The sequence below is a fragment of the Kryptolebias marmoratus genome, linkage group LG23 (assembly GCF_001649575.2).
Source record: "Kryptolebias marmoratus isolate JLee-2015 linkage group LG23, ASM164957v2, whole genome shotgun sequence".
In the NCBI taxonomy this organism is placed as follows: Eukaryota; Metazoa; Chordata; class Actinopteri; order Cyprinodontiformes; family Rivulidae; genus Kryptolebias; species Kryptolebias marmoratus.
This window is the reverse complement of record NC_051452.1, coordinates 8,160,339-8,172,962: the sequence shown is the minus strand read 5'-3', so window position 1 is coordinate 8,172,962 and position 12,624 is coordinate 8,160,339. Positions and strand designations below refer to the sequence as shown.

The window sequence follows — 12,624 nt, the reverse complement described above, 5'->3', positions numbered from 1 at the left end:
TTGTAGTGGCCTTCTTGAATCAGGTTGACTCCAAATGTTAATCAGTTGTAGATGTGCATCTAATGGTTAAATTTTGAGTGTTTTTAATTACAATATTTTCACAGACACAGGAAAAAATACTATTCATCTTTCAGTGGTGGGCAATGATAATGTTGTAGTTGAGTTATTGGCCAAAATTCGCCATTTTACACGTCTTGAATGTGGCCACCTCATAAGAGCCATCACAACCCCAAAACACTTGTTCAGGAGGGGTTCGAGTGCCAGAACCAATCACTGCACAGTCTGCATGCCTACTTTCTGGATCTGTTCTGTTTTCAGTCTACGGAGCCCGAGGAGAGGAAAGAATAAGGAGTACCCCCCCAAAAAAATCTGTCCTGCAGCTCTATACTCTCATTTCCAGTCCCATATTTAATTCTGTGATTGATTTGTTCATTAAAATACATCTTAATCCTAATTATTCCATTAATAATCCAAAATGAAATGAAAAGACAGAGAGAGAACGGTTAAGTTAGCGAATGACAAAGACTGAAACAAAAAAAAAGAGAGAAGGGAAAAACGAGGTCACTTCTAAAGGGTGGAGAATTTACGACAGAAATGTGATAAACACAAGGTCATTAAAGGACACGAAGCCAGAAATGTAGAAAATGATGTATGGACGAAAGCTTTGAGCACCATAGAGCTAAAAAAGATCTTTAAAATGGAATACGGTTAAATGTGAGAGGAAAAAAAAAAAAAATCAGAGGGAATGGGAGAAGAAAAGTAGAAATAATATTAAAGCCAAAGAACAGAAAAAATGGTGGAAGAGAGAAACGATCAAAGGCAGAGAGGATACAAACAAAAAGGAGGCCAAAAAAAAAAAAAAGTACAGATCGAGACAAATAAATTAGAAGCTGGTCACACATCTAAAGAGACCCGTGCTTTGTGTGTGTGTGTGTGTGTGTGTGTGTGTGGCACAGCCCCGAGTGCGGCTCTAGATTAATGGGGGCCATTATCTCAATGCCCAAAACACTCAGTGATGAAGAGTCACTGCCTGGCGACAGGCCTCGGCCAATCAATTTGTGGCGCAGCAGTCACCTGCCCGGGTCGTACCCCACATACGGCTGCTGTTTGTGCTGGCGGGGCGGAGGTGGTGGTGATGGTGGTGGGGCGACTGGCAGATCGCCACGACGGTAAAATAGGGTAAAACAGTTACAGCTCAACTATAGAGGAAATGAAAACATGATGGAATAAGTTTGGTGAACATCATAACGTTTCACTTTCATTTACAAAGTACATCTTAGCCTTTAAAGTTAAAAATACAGTTTACCACCAAAGCTACGTTTGGTAGGACTTGTGTAGCATTCGTTCACAACAGTATATCCTTTGAGAACAAACTTTTTTTTTTATAAGCCTGAAAAATTATAAGCTGGCACTCGTTCAGCTAGCCATTAGCCTAGCCGCTGCCTCTTCTTCCATAATCCATGCTCTATGATTGATGTCAAAGCTGATAAGGAACTCATGATTGATAAATTCACATTACACAGTTATTACGGCAAAAACATTGTGCCCCAAATGCTGCAGCTAGCGGCCACTATTTGCATTTGCAGACAACCACAGAATTCCATGTAAATAACCATGTAATGTGAAACTGATAGCAATGTAAAAGCTGATAAAAATGTGATTGTATGAGCTGATATGAAATCTTTGAAATTTGTTTTAAGGCAGCAGCAGTCCGCTCTGACTGTACTGACAAGCCAACTATTTCTCCAAACTGAGGTCGTTCAGAGAGCTTTTAAAATAGATATGATATAATTTTTTCATCGTCTTTCCACTGGGTTGCATTTCAAAAGATATGAATTATTCTTCTGTCAATGTGCATGGTAATAAATACAGTAATGGTCAACTTGTGAAAGCTAAATAAAATGCTATCATCTCATTGGCCCTGTTCAGACCTGGCACTATGCATCCATCAAGTGGTCAGCTCTGATTAAGAGCGTTCACACCTGGCAGTTAAATGCGTATCTCAGATCTTTTTTGCAACAGGATGTCAATATGCCGATACACACAGCCAGCTCAGACTGTTGGTGGTGACCACAGTGGGTCCAACCAGCCGTAAAAACAATCAGAACAAACATTACACTGAAGAGAAATTCACAACAGAGAATCTCGAGCTGCTTTGATTAATAAAATCAAGACATTACGGACATTTTTATTGAGAATGATTCTGATAAACAGTTCCTTAAAACATTTAGCACAAAAAATATGCATCTTCAGAAACCAAAATGGTTTAATTATCAGCTGGTAGATGAGCGGATATAAATATATATATATATTTTTAAATTCCAGGACATTCAGGTAATAACTCGAGGTGACAGCAGTTCAGTAGGAGGTCCTACAGCTCGTCTCTGGACAGATTATGTTCAGACTACCAAACATATGTAGATAATAGGGGTCCAGACCAACTCTAAAGGTGGTTTAAATGAAAACATTTTCAATTGACCCTCGTGAGTGGGTGTGTGTTTGTGTCTGTATGGGGATTTCTTTATACGAGCACTGATCAAACAGGAAAGTGTAAATAAAAAAGAAGGAAAGGGTCAAAGGCCAGGAATCAAATTCAGCCCAAATGCAACAAGTATCTTCCTTATGAATTTTACATTTCCTTGTGTCCAGGTTGACTGTTACACTATCCGCTGCAATAGTAAAACCCATGTTGTAACACACTGAAACAGCTGTGCTCATCCTTTTATTTATTGAGCTCCTTTTAAGGAAGAACCCAGGATACACTTCCCACTGAATCTTTTTTGTCAATCTCAACACAGTCAATCTTCAGTTTTGGTCCTTATGTCATACAGCCTTCGACGAGTTGTAAACCCTTTTTTTTGAAACCTCTCTTATTCTTTTTTACACCTTCCTTCCTGTCGTCTGTCCTCTACCCTTATAACAACCTTTTCAAAGCCAAGCGAAGAGCAAGGGAAATAATTCTCCCCTTAGCCAGAAAATTGTGCGTCCTCTGAAGAATGCTCTCCCTGCTGGAGAGAGGTTCCCCATCATTACCTTGAGAGCGCAAAGATCACTCAGAGAAGAAGCCTTGAGTTATTTATTTGCCTCGGATGCTCAAACACACACACACTCAAACGGGCATGATTCAGATACACAATGAGACACAGAAACACACTTATGGCTGCACAGACATGAAAAAGGCTCAAGGAAACACCACAGAGAACGTTTGTCCTTTTATGGCTTGGAAAATATCTTGAGGCTATACGATGGAGGGCGATCGAGAATGATCCAAAAGGCCAAGGCAACACAGAGGAAGATGGCTGGATTTCCTGTTGAGATCATTTTAAGAATAAATGGACTTACTTTGAACTGGGAGCAGAAAGGAAACCAACACAAGGTGAAACCAAACAGATCCCTTCTGTAAACATTTCATACAACAGTGAATCATGACTAAATTATTAAAGCAGACGCATTGGGACATACGCTTCTCTGTTCAAACCCAATATATGCCTATATCATGGTCGTATTTGGGTTTTCCATTTGGTTTGTGATTTCTTTCTTGCGTTCCATGACCATTGTTCAGTACTCCCAGCTCCATCTCTTTGCCCAGCTGTTCAGACTCACTCATCACTTCCTGCATTAATACTTCCTGGTTTATTAATCTCATTGTCAGGTTAATCTCTTTTACCTGCACTGTGATTTCCTGGTTTCCTGTTGTCTTTGTTTTTACCTGCTTTACATTTATCCCTTTTGCTGGTGTTTTTGTGTTTGTAGTGTCAGCAAAATATATTCTGAACAACTGGACATATTTCAAGGAAACTCAGAAAGTAATCACTGCATGCGTATCTACAACTTCAAAAACTCTGAAATCAACCCCATTCAAGATGGCTGCCACAGCCAAATGACCTAAGAAACAAAAGTAGCTGCAACTCAGGTGGTTTTACAGATGTTGAGCTAAAATTTGATGTGATAGCAGCTAAGACTCATTCACAACACATGCTCTGCTCGTGATGTCACATAACCTTATTTTCAAGGTTTGACCAAAACAGCAACAACTCCGTTTCTCAACATGGCATGATCTTAGTCTGAAGATCTGACATGAAAGGCTGATCTCCATTCCTTCATGCATTTTTGGGCCTTTCATTATTAACTCATGGGTTTCTGAGAAAGGCTTATATCTTGACAAGCTAAGTAAATTAAACTAAAGAAATAAAATTCATGGAAAACAGGTGGAGACCTTCGCAATGAATGATGTTGACAGATCACCCAGCTTATAATGGCAATGAAACGAGCCTAAAAATGTTTTAACAGGAATTCAACGAATCAACCAAGCAGAATCCTCAATTTGCTCAGTAGAGACAAATTATAAGTGTATATTTTCAATCACTCAGTTTCATTCAAACTCCACATCAAGAATGAATAGCAACAAAATTTCCATCAATCACAATCAGTTGATGGACTGAATGGACTGTGTGGGTCGAGGTGAGTTCAGAACAATCTCCTTCTTTCCTCTAACAGAAGAACCCGGACCCTGACATTTCCTTTCCTGCTGCCACAGGTGAAATCGAATCCAATTATGGCAATAAGTACCTGCTTAAGTAATGTGTTCCACAAAACTCTTAGGAATCATCCATCATGGTGAGATAACGGGTTAAGCTCTCCCACACCAACCTCCCAAACCCCTTGAAACCAAAGCGTTCATCACTGACTGATGACTGTCAGCTAAATGAAACAAGAATACACTGTCTTTAATGACTAAAATAAATCAATTCCAATAGAGTGGCTCATGAAGGACAGCTCTAAAACATGACATGACCTAAATATGTCTGCTGAAGGCCTTTCAAACAGTAAGTTGTTTGCATATTTTACTGGCACAAGTTTCACATTAGTTTGAGAGCTGATGTGTAGAAAACTGGTCCTCTATTTCAGTTCCATGGAGGTTCTTGCTGTATGTCCGTTTTTAAGTTATACATCAACTATTCATGAATTACACCATTTGACTAACCTGGAGTGCCAGATGGTTTGTTTTGCAGGACCATCTGGAAAAATATTCATAAAAAATGTTTAAAAAAAGGACAGACACTCCTAAAAAAATACTTGGCAGGTGACTGAATGAACCATCTGTCTGTCACCGTCTATACTGAGTGAACTTTAACAAATCAGATCAGCGATGACGACCAGTCCAGAAGTTTATTTAAATCTTAACACAGCTACAAGAGATGGGGAAGAGCAATCCATTTTTCCATCTGAAAAATCTTGTCATTGATATTACAACAGCATGACCCGTCTATGGGCCAATCAGTATTCAATGGCAAAGACTAAACACAAAATATTAGAGAACTGCAAATGCCAAAATAATTGGAAAAAATTGAAGGCTGAGGGCACGGTTACTCATGATTAAATTACACACTTGGCAGCAGAATATATCCATGTTACGTCATTCCATTGAAACAAGTGGTGAGAACCAATCACACAAGGATGACCTCCAGTTCTGTCCAACAAAAAGGTCCCGTTCAGACCTGGCATGAACCGCCATCTTGGGTTATTTGATGACAAGTGGACAGCTCTGATTGAGAGCGTTCATACCTGCAGTAAAAACATATCCATCCAACCTGGATATCCAACATTCCACTCCTTTTTAAACCACATCCAACCTGTGGAGCACAACCACTGACAACATTAAACCTCAGACCTTCTGCTTCTACCTTCAGACACATCACTCTATCTGACAGTCTTTTCACCTTAACTACATTCCTTGCTAACTCCTCCTTTAGGACCACCCCTAATCCATTTCGCTTCCTATCCACACCATGGTAAAACAGCTTCAACCCTGCCCCAATGCTGTGAGCCTTGCTGTCCTTCCACTTGGTCTCTTGTAAACATAACACATCCACTTTCCTTCTCTGCGTCATGTCCGCCAGGTCTCTACCTTTGCCTGTCATTGTCCCTACATTTAGAGTTACTACCTTCAGTCTTACCTTTCCTGTTCTTCCTCCGTCTCTTGACACATTCCTCTCCTCGTGGTCTTCAACTAACAGTAACACAGTTTCTGTCGGCACCCTGTTTGTTAACCTGAGGCTCGACCAATCCAGTATGATGTCACTTGGATGAACTCGCATGTTTGTTTTGGCTGAAGTGTTTTATACTGGATGCCCTTCCTGACACAACCCTCACCATTTCCCTGGGCTTGGGGTCGCCACAAGAGATACACTGGCTTGTGCTCTCTAGGGGTTGTGTTTAGTACACAACTCTTAAGTTTAATTACCTAACAGACGCAATATGAGAGAAACCTACAGGGCCAAATAAATACAACTGTGTGAAAGAGGAAGATTTTAACCCATAAAACTCCATTTGCGCATCACAGTAAAAGTAACACTAGTGCAGTATTGGTAAATGATAATGAAACAAAACTGCTCAGATTGTTGGTCTAGGATCTACACAACACATTGTAGCTGACGGTGACTACAGCGGGTCCAATCATCTTCAAAACTAATGAGAAACTCACCACGGAGCATTCTTGCAATCCACTCTGATGAATAAAATCCAAACAAATAAATACAAATTTACACGGGGAAGAATTCTGACAAACATTTCATTAAACCATTTAACTGAATAACAAAAATAAAAATAGATGCAGCTTCAGAATATCCCCAAGGATAACAGTTTCATCTTTAACCAGTGGCAGCTAAAGCATTTTTCCCCTTTAAGGCATTCAGGAAATAACTCTGATGTTTATGTTGGGCCAAGTCAGTTCAGTCGAAGGTCCTAAAGTGGGGCTCAGGACAGATTGTGTTCAGACTACCAAACATATGCAGATTAAAAGGATCCGGACCACTTCTGTCAATGAGGTCATAGAGGCCACACCTGTATTTAGTGCTACACAAATGCCACTGGACCACCCATGAATGACGTTGATAGGAGGTCTAAACAGGGCCTATAAAGACCGGGTAAACGTGGCTTAAAACACGATAATGTTATGACTGATATGAAGCCATTCATTAGGGTGTTTCAATTAAAAACATAAATTTGTGCATCTACTTCAATGAAGCTGCTAATGAACTCTCTATTAGGATTGTTTAAAGGGTGCTTGCACATAATTCTAACATATTATGTGCAAGCACCTCGTATTTTGGTCCCATGATTATTTCATGTAGTTTGTGAAAAGACCAATTAGACTTAGGTCATATCTTCCTTTGTTGCTCCTGCTACCCGACCCGATATGGTTTTGCCTCTGTCTGAAGCAGATGTCTGCCTGCACAGCGTGTAATAGCAGCGTAGCTCCCTACTGCCTTCTCCAAGTTTAAATTCACAAGTTACAATATCAAGCAGTCAGGCAACATTGACTTAATTTGCAAACAAAACCCAAATGTTCTTTGGGTAAGCAAAAACACACAATACTTGGAGCAGATTTTATTTGCATTGGGAAAAAAATGGTTCTTTAATTGGAACACTTCTTGCAGAGTCATTAGGCTCTTGAAAGAATAATGAGATGCATTCGAAGGACAGAGTTCAAGGCGGCGAGGCGTGTCTGCTTCTTTACAACAGTGACCTATAATGCGATTGCATAAGGCTGTAAAAGAGATCAACCTAGTACTGAGCAATGAAGATAATTAGAGTAAAAAGAGAAAACTTGGAAAAGACTTATACAAACTCATGTCTGCATTAGTCAAATTCTGGCCCAGAAAGCAGGCCCCCTCCTGTAACATGAACACAAATCCTTCAAATCTACTATAATCCTCACACCTGCCAACACATACAGCAACACACAGAGTCTGCAGCAGCAGGTTGTTCAGTTTTGACCTAGTTACAGTTACTTACCTTCGCAATTTGGACACACCAGTTGAGCAACAGCTGCGATCCAATGTTGTCCTTGTGCTCGTGAACGTAGTCGAGGAGGCAGCCGTGGGGCATGAGCTGGGTGACCAGCTGGATGGTGGGACTCAGGCAGACACCCAGAAGACGTACCAGGTGGGGGTGCTCCATGCTAGCCATGATCAGGGCCTCCTAACGGAGATGAGGAGAGAAAAGACAAAAAAGAAACTAAGAGAACGGATGTAATTCGCGGGTGGTTCCTTAACTTTTACCTACACTTTTCTGAGTAATGTGTTTTATGGGCCCCAATCCAATAACACTTTTTATTTAGAATCTGAGAGTTTCTCCAAATTTGATTTTGTTTCACATGGTTGTTTGATAATGTATCAGAGGGCTAATTAAACTTTTATAGGAAAAGAAACTTGGTCATTTCACCCTAAGACCAAGGGACACCTTTAATAAATCCACTTTTGGAGGCAGGACAAATGTCATTACACCAGCATGGCCACAAAAACGATTTTATCTCAAAGAGCTGTGTTCACGTTAATCTCAAAAGATTACATTTTGGCACAAAGGTGATCCAAAATGCAGTTTGTACCATAATAGGTCTGTCTACATGACTTTTAAGAAGGCAACTATGGGTTTAAAATGTGTTTTGTATAATTTTGTATCATATCTTATATCTTATACATCAATATATCATGTTTCAAATCATAGTTTATGTGTCATAACTATATTATATATCATTGTGTATACTATAGATAATCATGTTTTATAACTTAATAAATCACATCTTACATTTACAATTTTCTATCATTTTAAATCATTTAACATATATTATATCTCATATGTCATATGATACACATGTAATATATCATATTTCATATTATATTTCATAAATCATATGGCATGCATTGTATTTTAGCTCAAATATATCATGTAACATGTTTCGTATTATATCAAATTTTTTACTACATATATCATATTACCTTGTATAATTTTGTATTATATCATTTAAAACCAAATCCAATAGTTCTGTACCATTAATTCTGCATCATATGTCACATTATATAATCATATAATAGAGCACAGCATCATTTATCATTGTATATATCTCATGTCATATGTTTTATCATACCAATATGAATCTTTTTGTATATCCTACAGCCCTAGTAACCTTTATTTTACTGTATCATATATGTCTTATTATATAATTGGTATATCACAATGCATCATATGTTCATATTACAGATAAAAACATTCTATTTTATTGACCTGTATCATGTAGTCTATTGTCATATATCATATTTTATTGTACTTTCTGCAACCTACATGTCTTACATCAAGCCATAAGTCACACTGACTGACAACATCTAAAATAAAAGGCTGGGCAACTAAATGCCTCTCTCAAGCTTAGTAATTTTATTGTTCAAGAGTCAATCATCAGAAGAGCTCTGAACAGCAGTGGTGCACTTGGCAGCGCTCCTTACCTCCAGGTTATTTTACTGAATATCATTAGGTTTTGTTTAAACAGTCAAAATGAATGTGTCTGACCATGCATGCATTATCTAAAGATACCCCTGCACTGAATTCCATCTCGAGATGCATAAATTAAGACATGGATGATGATGATCATATCTGCATGCACAACATCTGTCCAGAATTTTATCCCAGTAAGACATAAATCCTGAAGAACCTCGTCTTCAAAGCAGCACAAATGCAGCAATTTTTCATTTATATTTAAGTTTGTAGCATGGAGAGATTTTTAAATGGTGCACCAGCACGCTTCGTTATGAGTCATGTATGCTCATAATACACAACGCTGGTGAAAGCGAACTCACTTTGCGTCTGATCTCATCAGCTCTCGTTTCATTTGCACGTGCATATCTATCTTCCCTCTCGTCCCTCTCCGCGGCAGATGGACGTAGAGGTTTGAACAGTTGGGACTCAGCGTTGGGTAATTGTTATTGCGGAGCTGCAAGCAGAAGGATGTGTGCTGCTGATGAAGTGTTATGATTGCAAAGACGGGTGCTCGTGGCCGGTGTGTAGCAGAAGCTGCAATTGGCGCTGTTGCTCGAAAACACTTTCCTCGTACGACTCTCCTGCTCAGGCGCACAGACTCGGTCCCTGGTCGGCTCTCTAAAACACTCACAGTCAAGGACACACACTCGCTGCGTTTGCATACGGCAAGTGGTCAAGGAGGCGTATATCCAGGCTTTGCCCCCAGGGCAGCTGATAGATACAGGAGGTTTCTTTTAAAATTTATATGGGAGAAAATTAGCTTAGAGGGCGAGTGGCGGCGGCGTGAGTACATTAATTCGAAACAGGAGGTGCACAGTAGGCCACAGAGGGGCTTTTGGCACCATCAGTGATTTAAACAGAGCCTTCAGGCCTAAAGTGGCGTGTCTACATCTTCAAAGCATAAAACCACCTGCTCCCCTACTGACAGCTCCACACATCCGAGTTGCCGCCACCTCGACGCTGAACTCACACTTTGGGATCAAGAGAGGAAGAAAAAGGGAGTCCGAGAGCTTTTATTCTCGCGCTGTTTTCCCCAGAGACCCGGGAGTCGTAAACTATGTCCAGCTAAACACTTTCTGCTCCCTGGGCAAACGTTCGAGGACTTGTGTGTGTATATGTGCGCGAGAGCTTGTGTGTGTGTGTGTGTTTTGGTTTCTCTCTCATCTCCCCGAGCTTTGACCTCCATTACTGCCGGCTGACCTGCCTTTTCCATCTTGCTCCCTTGCTCACTTTCCCCTCACACATACACACACACACACGACTGGTGATAGTCTCGCAGAGCTCTGCAAAACTGGTGTGTGTTCCAGCAAGGGTATGCATGCTCCAGAGCACACTAAATTAATGTATTACCAGGATTTTACATTTCACACACCAGATTCAAATTCACATATTTGCTAACACAATGAAATTGCCCTGCATTTCTAACATGCAAAGCCAAAAACCACCCGGGGAAGCCGTTCGCTGCAACGAATCTGCTCTTTGCATATGAGTGAGTGTGTGTTTCTTTGCGGATTTTCCGAGTGTGTATGGAGCCGGCACTCCAGTGGCCAGTTTCTCAGCGGCGAAACGTGAGCCTGCCTTTAGATTGCTGTTTAACAAGCCAGCAGACAGAGCATATTGGCTCTGGATGGACGGAAACTCCCGCTGGGAGAAACCGAGAAAGTAAAGAGGGGAGGAAGAGGAAAGATGTAGAAGCAGGAGAAGGGGAAAAATAGGTAAAAAGATGGCCACAGTTGTGTTTCTGTTTCTTTTGATCGACGACATTTACACGTTCAACTGTATCATCCTTCATCAAAATCTTATAGAATCAACAACACAGAGAAAAGGCTAATAGCTATCAGAGAAACAAACTGAACACGTTTTTCTCCAGTAATGCTAGACTCCTAATGTGTTTTGTGAAGCCACAGGTAAAGCTGCGTCAACAACACAAGCTCTTAGAGGCACATTCACCTCTTTAATGGGTCTGTTGTACAAAAAGCGCAAGGACAAAGTCATCAGCAGATATATTTACTGACTCATGGGGAAGATAAGCAACAAAATTCACCCAATCAGAAGAGATCTTGAGCAAACAGAGGGGACTAGATGGTTAAAAAAAAGAAGTTAGTAATTGTTTTATCATTTAAATGAAACCAGCATTCCTTGAAGGACTGCATCTCATCCAACAGCTTTAATACCAAAGTTTGAAATAAAGTTCTTATGCGATCTGTTAGCTCTCGGAGCATATGTGGGGAATGACTCTCAGCTACTGCTACACGGAACTTTAGCTCAAAAGCTGTAAAATCGACTGAAATATTAAGATGTTTTTCGAAGGCCATTAACTCAAAATTTTAACCAGATGAAGACAAGGCGGTGGAAAGTAGGGCTGCATTAAGTCAAAACTACACTTTTAAAGGTATTGTCTGCCCAAAACACAGCACACTGTATTTTTTTTATTTCATATGCAAACACAAAATACAAAGACCACACAAAGTGGCTTAATTCAGTAAATTTCAAAGTTATTGAGCTAAAATTTAATGTGGTAGTAGCTGAAACATACTCTGAGCCCAACATCTCACTGAGGTTGCTCATCTATTTTCAAGGTTCAACCAAAACATTAATAACGCCATTAGCTCGCAACATTTTCGTCTAACACCCAACGTCAACGGTGGCGGGTGATGTTTTTTTTTTTCTTCAAGGAATGCTAGGCCTTTAATTCTTGACGTTTTAAAAAGACATCCAGACATTTTTAGGCTCCAAGGGTTGTAACGTGACATGGGTTTTAAAGTGCTTCTATCACTCTGTGATATCATTTAATAAGAAAAACAGTTGTAGTCTTGAAATATAATGGAAGTTATGGAGGGGAAGAAAGAAAAGCAGAAAAAGTGACACAGATAAGGTGGTTCCTATTCCTCCTATTCCTCCTGGATTTCAATAAAGCCATATCTCATAAACTACTGATGTTTTTTTTTTTTTAATAGAGTCTTGTTCAATACATGCCTTGCTGTACGGCACGCCGAAATTCTCTTTATTACAAGCCCTGACTCTGATGGTACTCTCATAAGAATTTACCGCCAAGTGCACAATCCCACAAAGGGACAACCTTGGCCGTCTCTTTGACAGCACTAAGACTTTACAGCTTCAACACGGAAGGCGTGAATACAAATAGACACAAATCGCAACGTCATAAATACTCACATCCATGAACTCCACATTGGCTTTCGGGCCGGTGGTCTCGTTGAGGATTTTTATTGCAACGGGGATCTTCACTGTCTCACCTTCTGGGACCCAGATGCCCTGAAAAATACAAGCAGACGCCATAAATGCACAGCTTTA

The 12,624-nt window shown here is 40.1% G+C and overlaps 1 protein-coding gene across 7 annotated transcripts in view; it reads right to left on the bottom strand.

Annotated features, from left to right (window-relative positions):
- LOC108242203 (receptor tyrosine-protein kinase erbB-4) overlaps window positions 1–12,624 on the bottom strand; it is a 315,331-nt gene that overhangs the window by 33,597 nt on the left and 269,110 nt on the right. For 6 of the 7 annotated variants that reach the window (XR_005232742.1, XM_025008210.2, XM_017426912.3 and 3 more), the window contains 2 exons: window positions 12,487–12,585; window positions 7,798–7,983 (listed from right to left, as the gene is read on the bottom strand). Coding sequence is in view for 6 of the 7 variants with exons in the window: in XM_025008210.2 (XP_024863978.1) it covers window positions 7,798–7,983; window positions 12,487–12,585 (285 nt within the window). In the remaining variant the exon portion in view is untranslated. The remainder of the gene's footprint in view (window positions 1–7,797; window positions 7,984–12,486; window positions 12,586–12,624) is intronic. The other variant, XM_017426913.3, reaches the window with a different exon arrangement.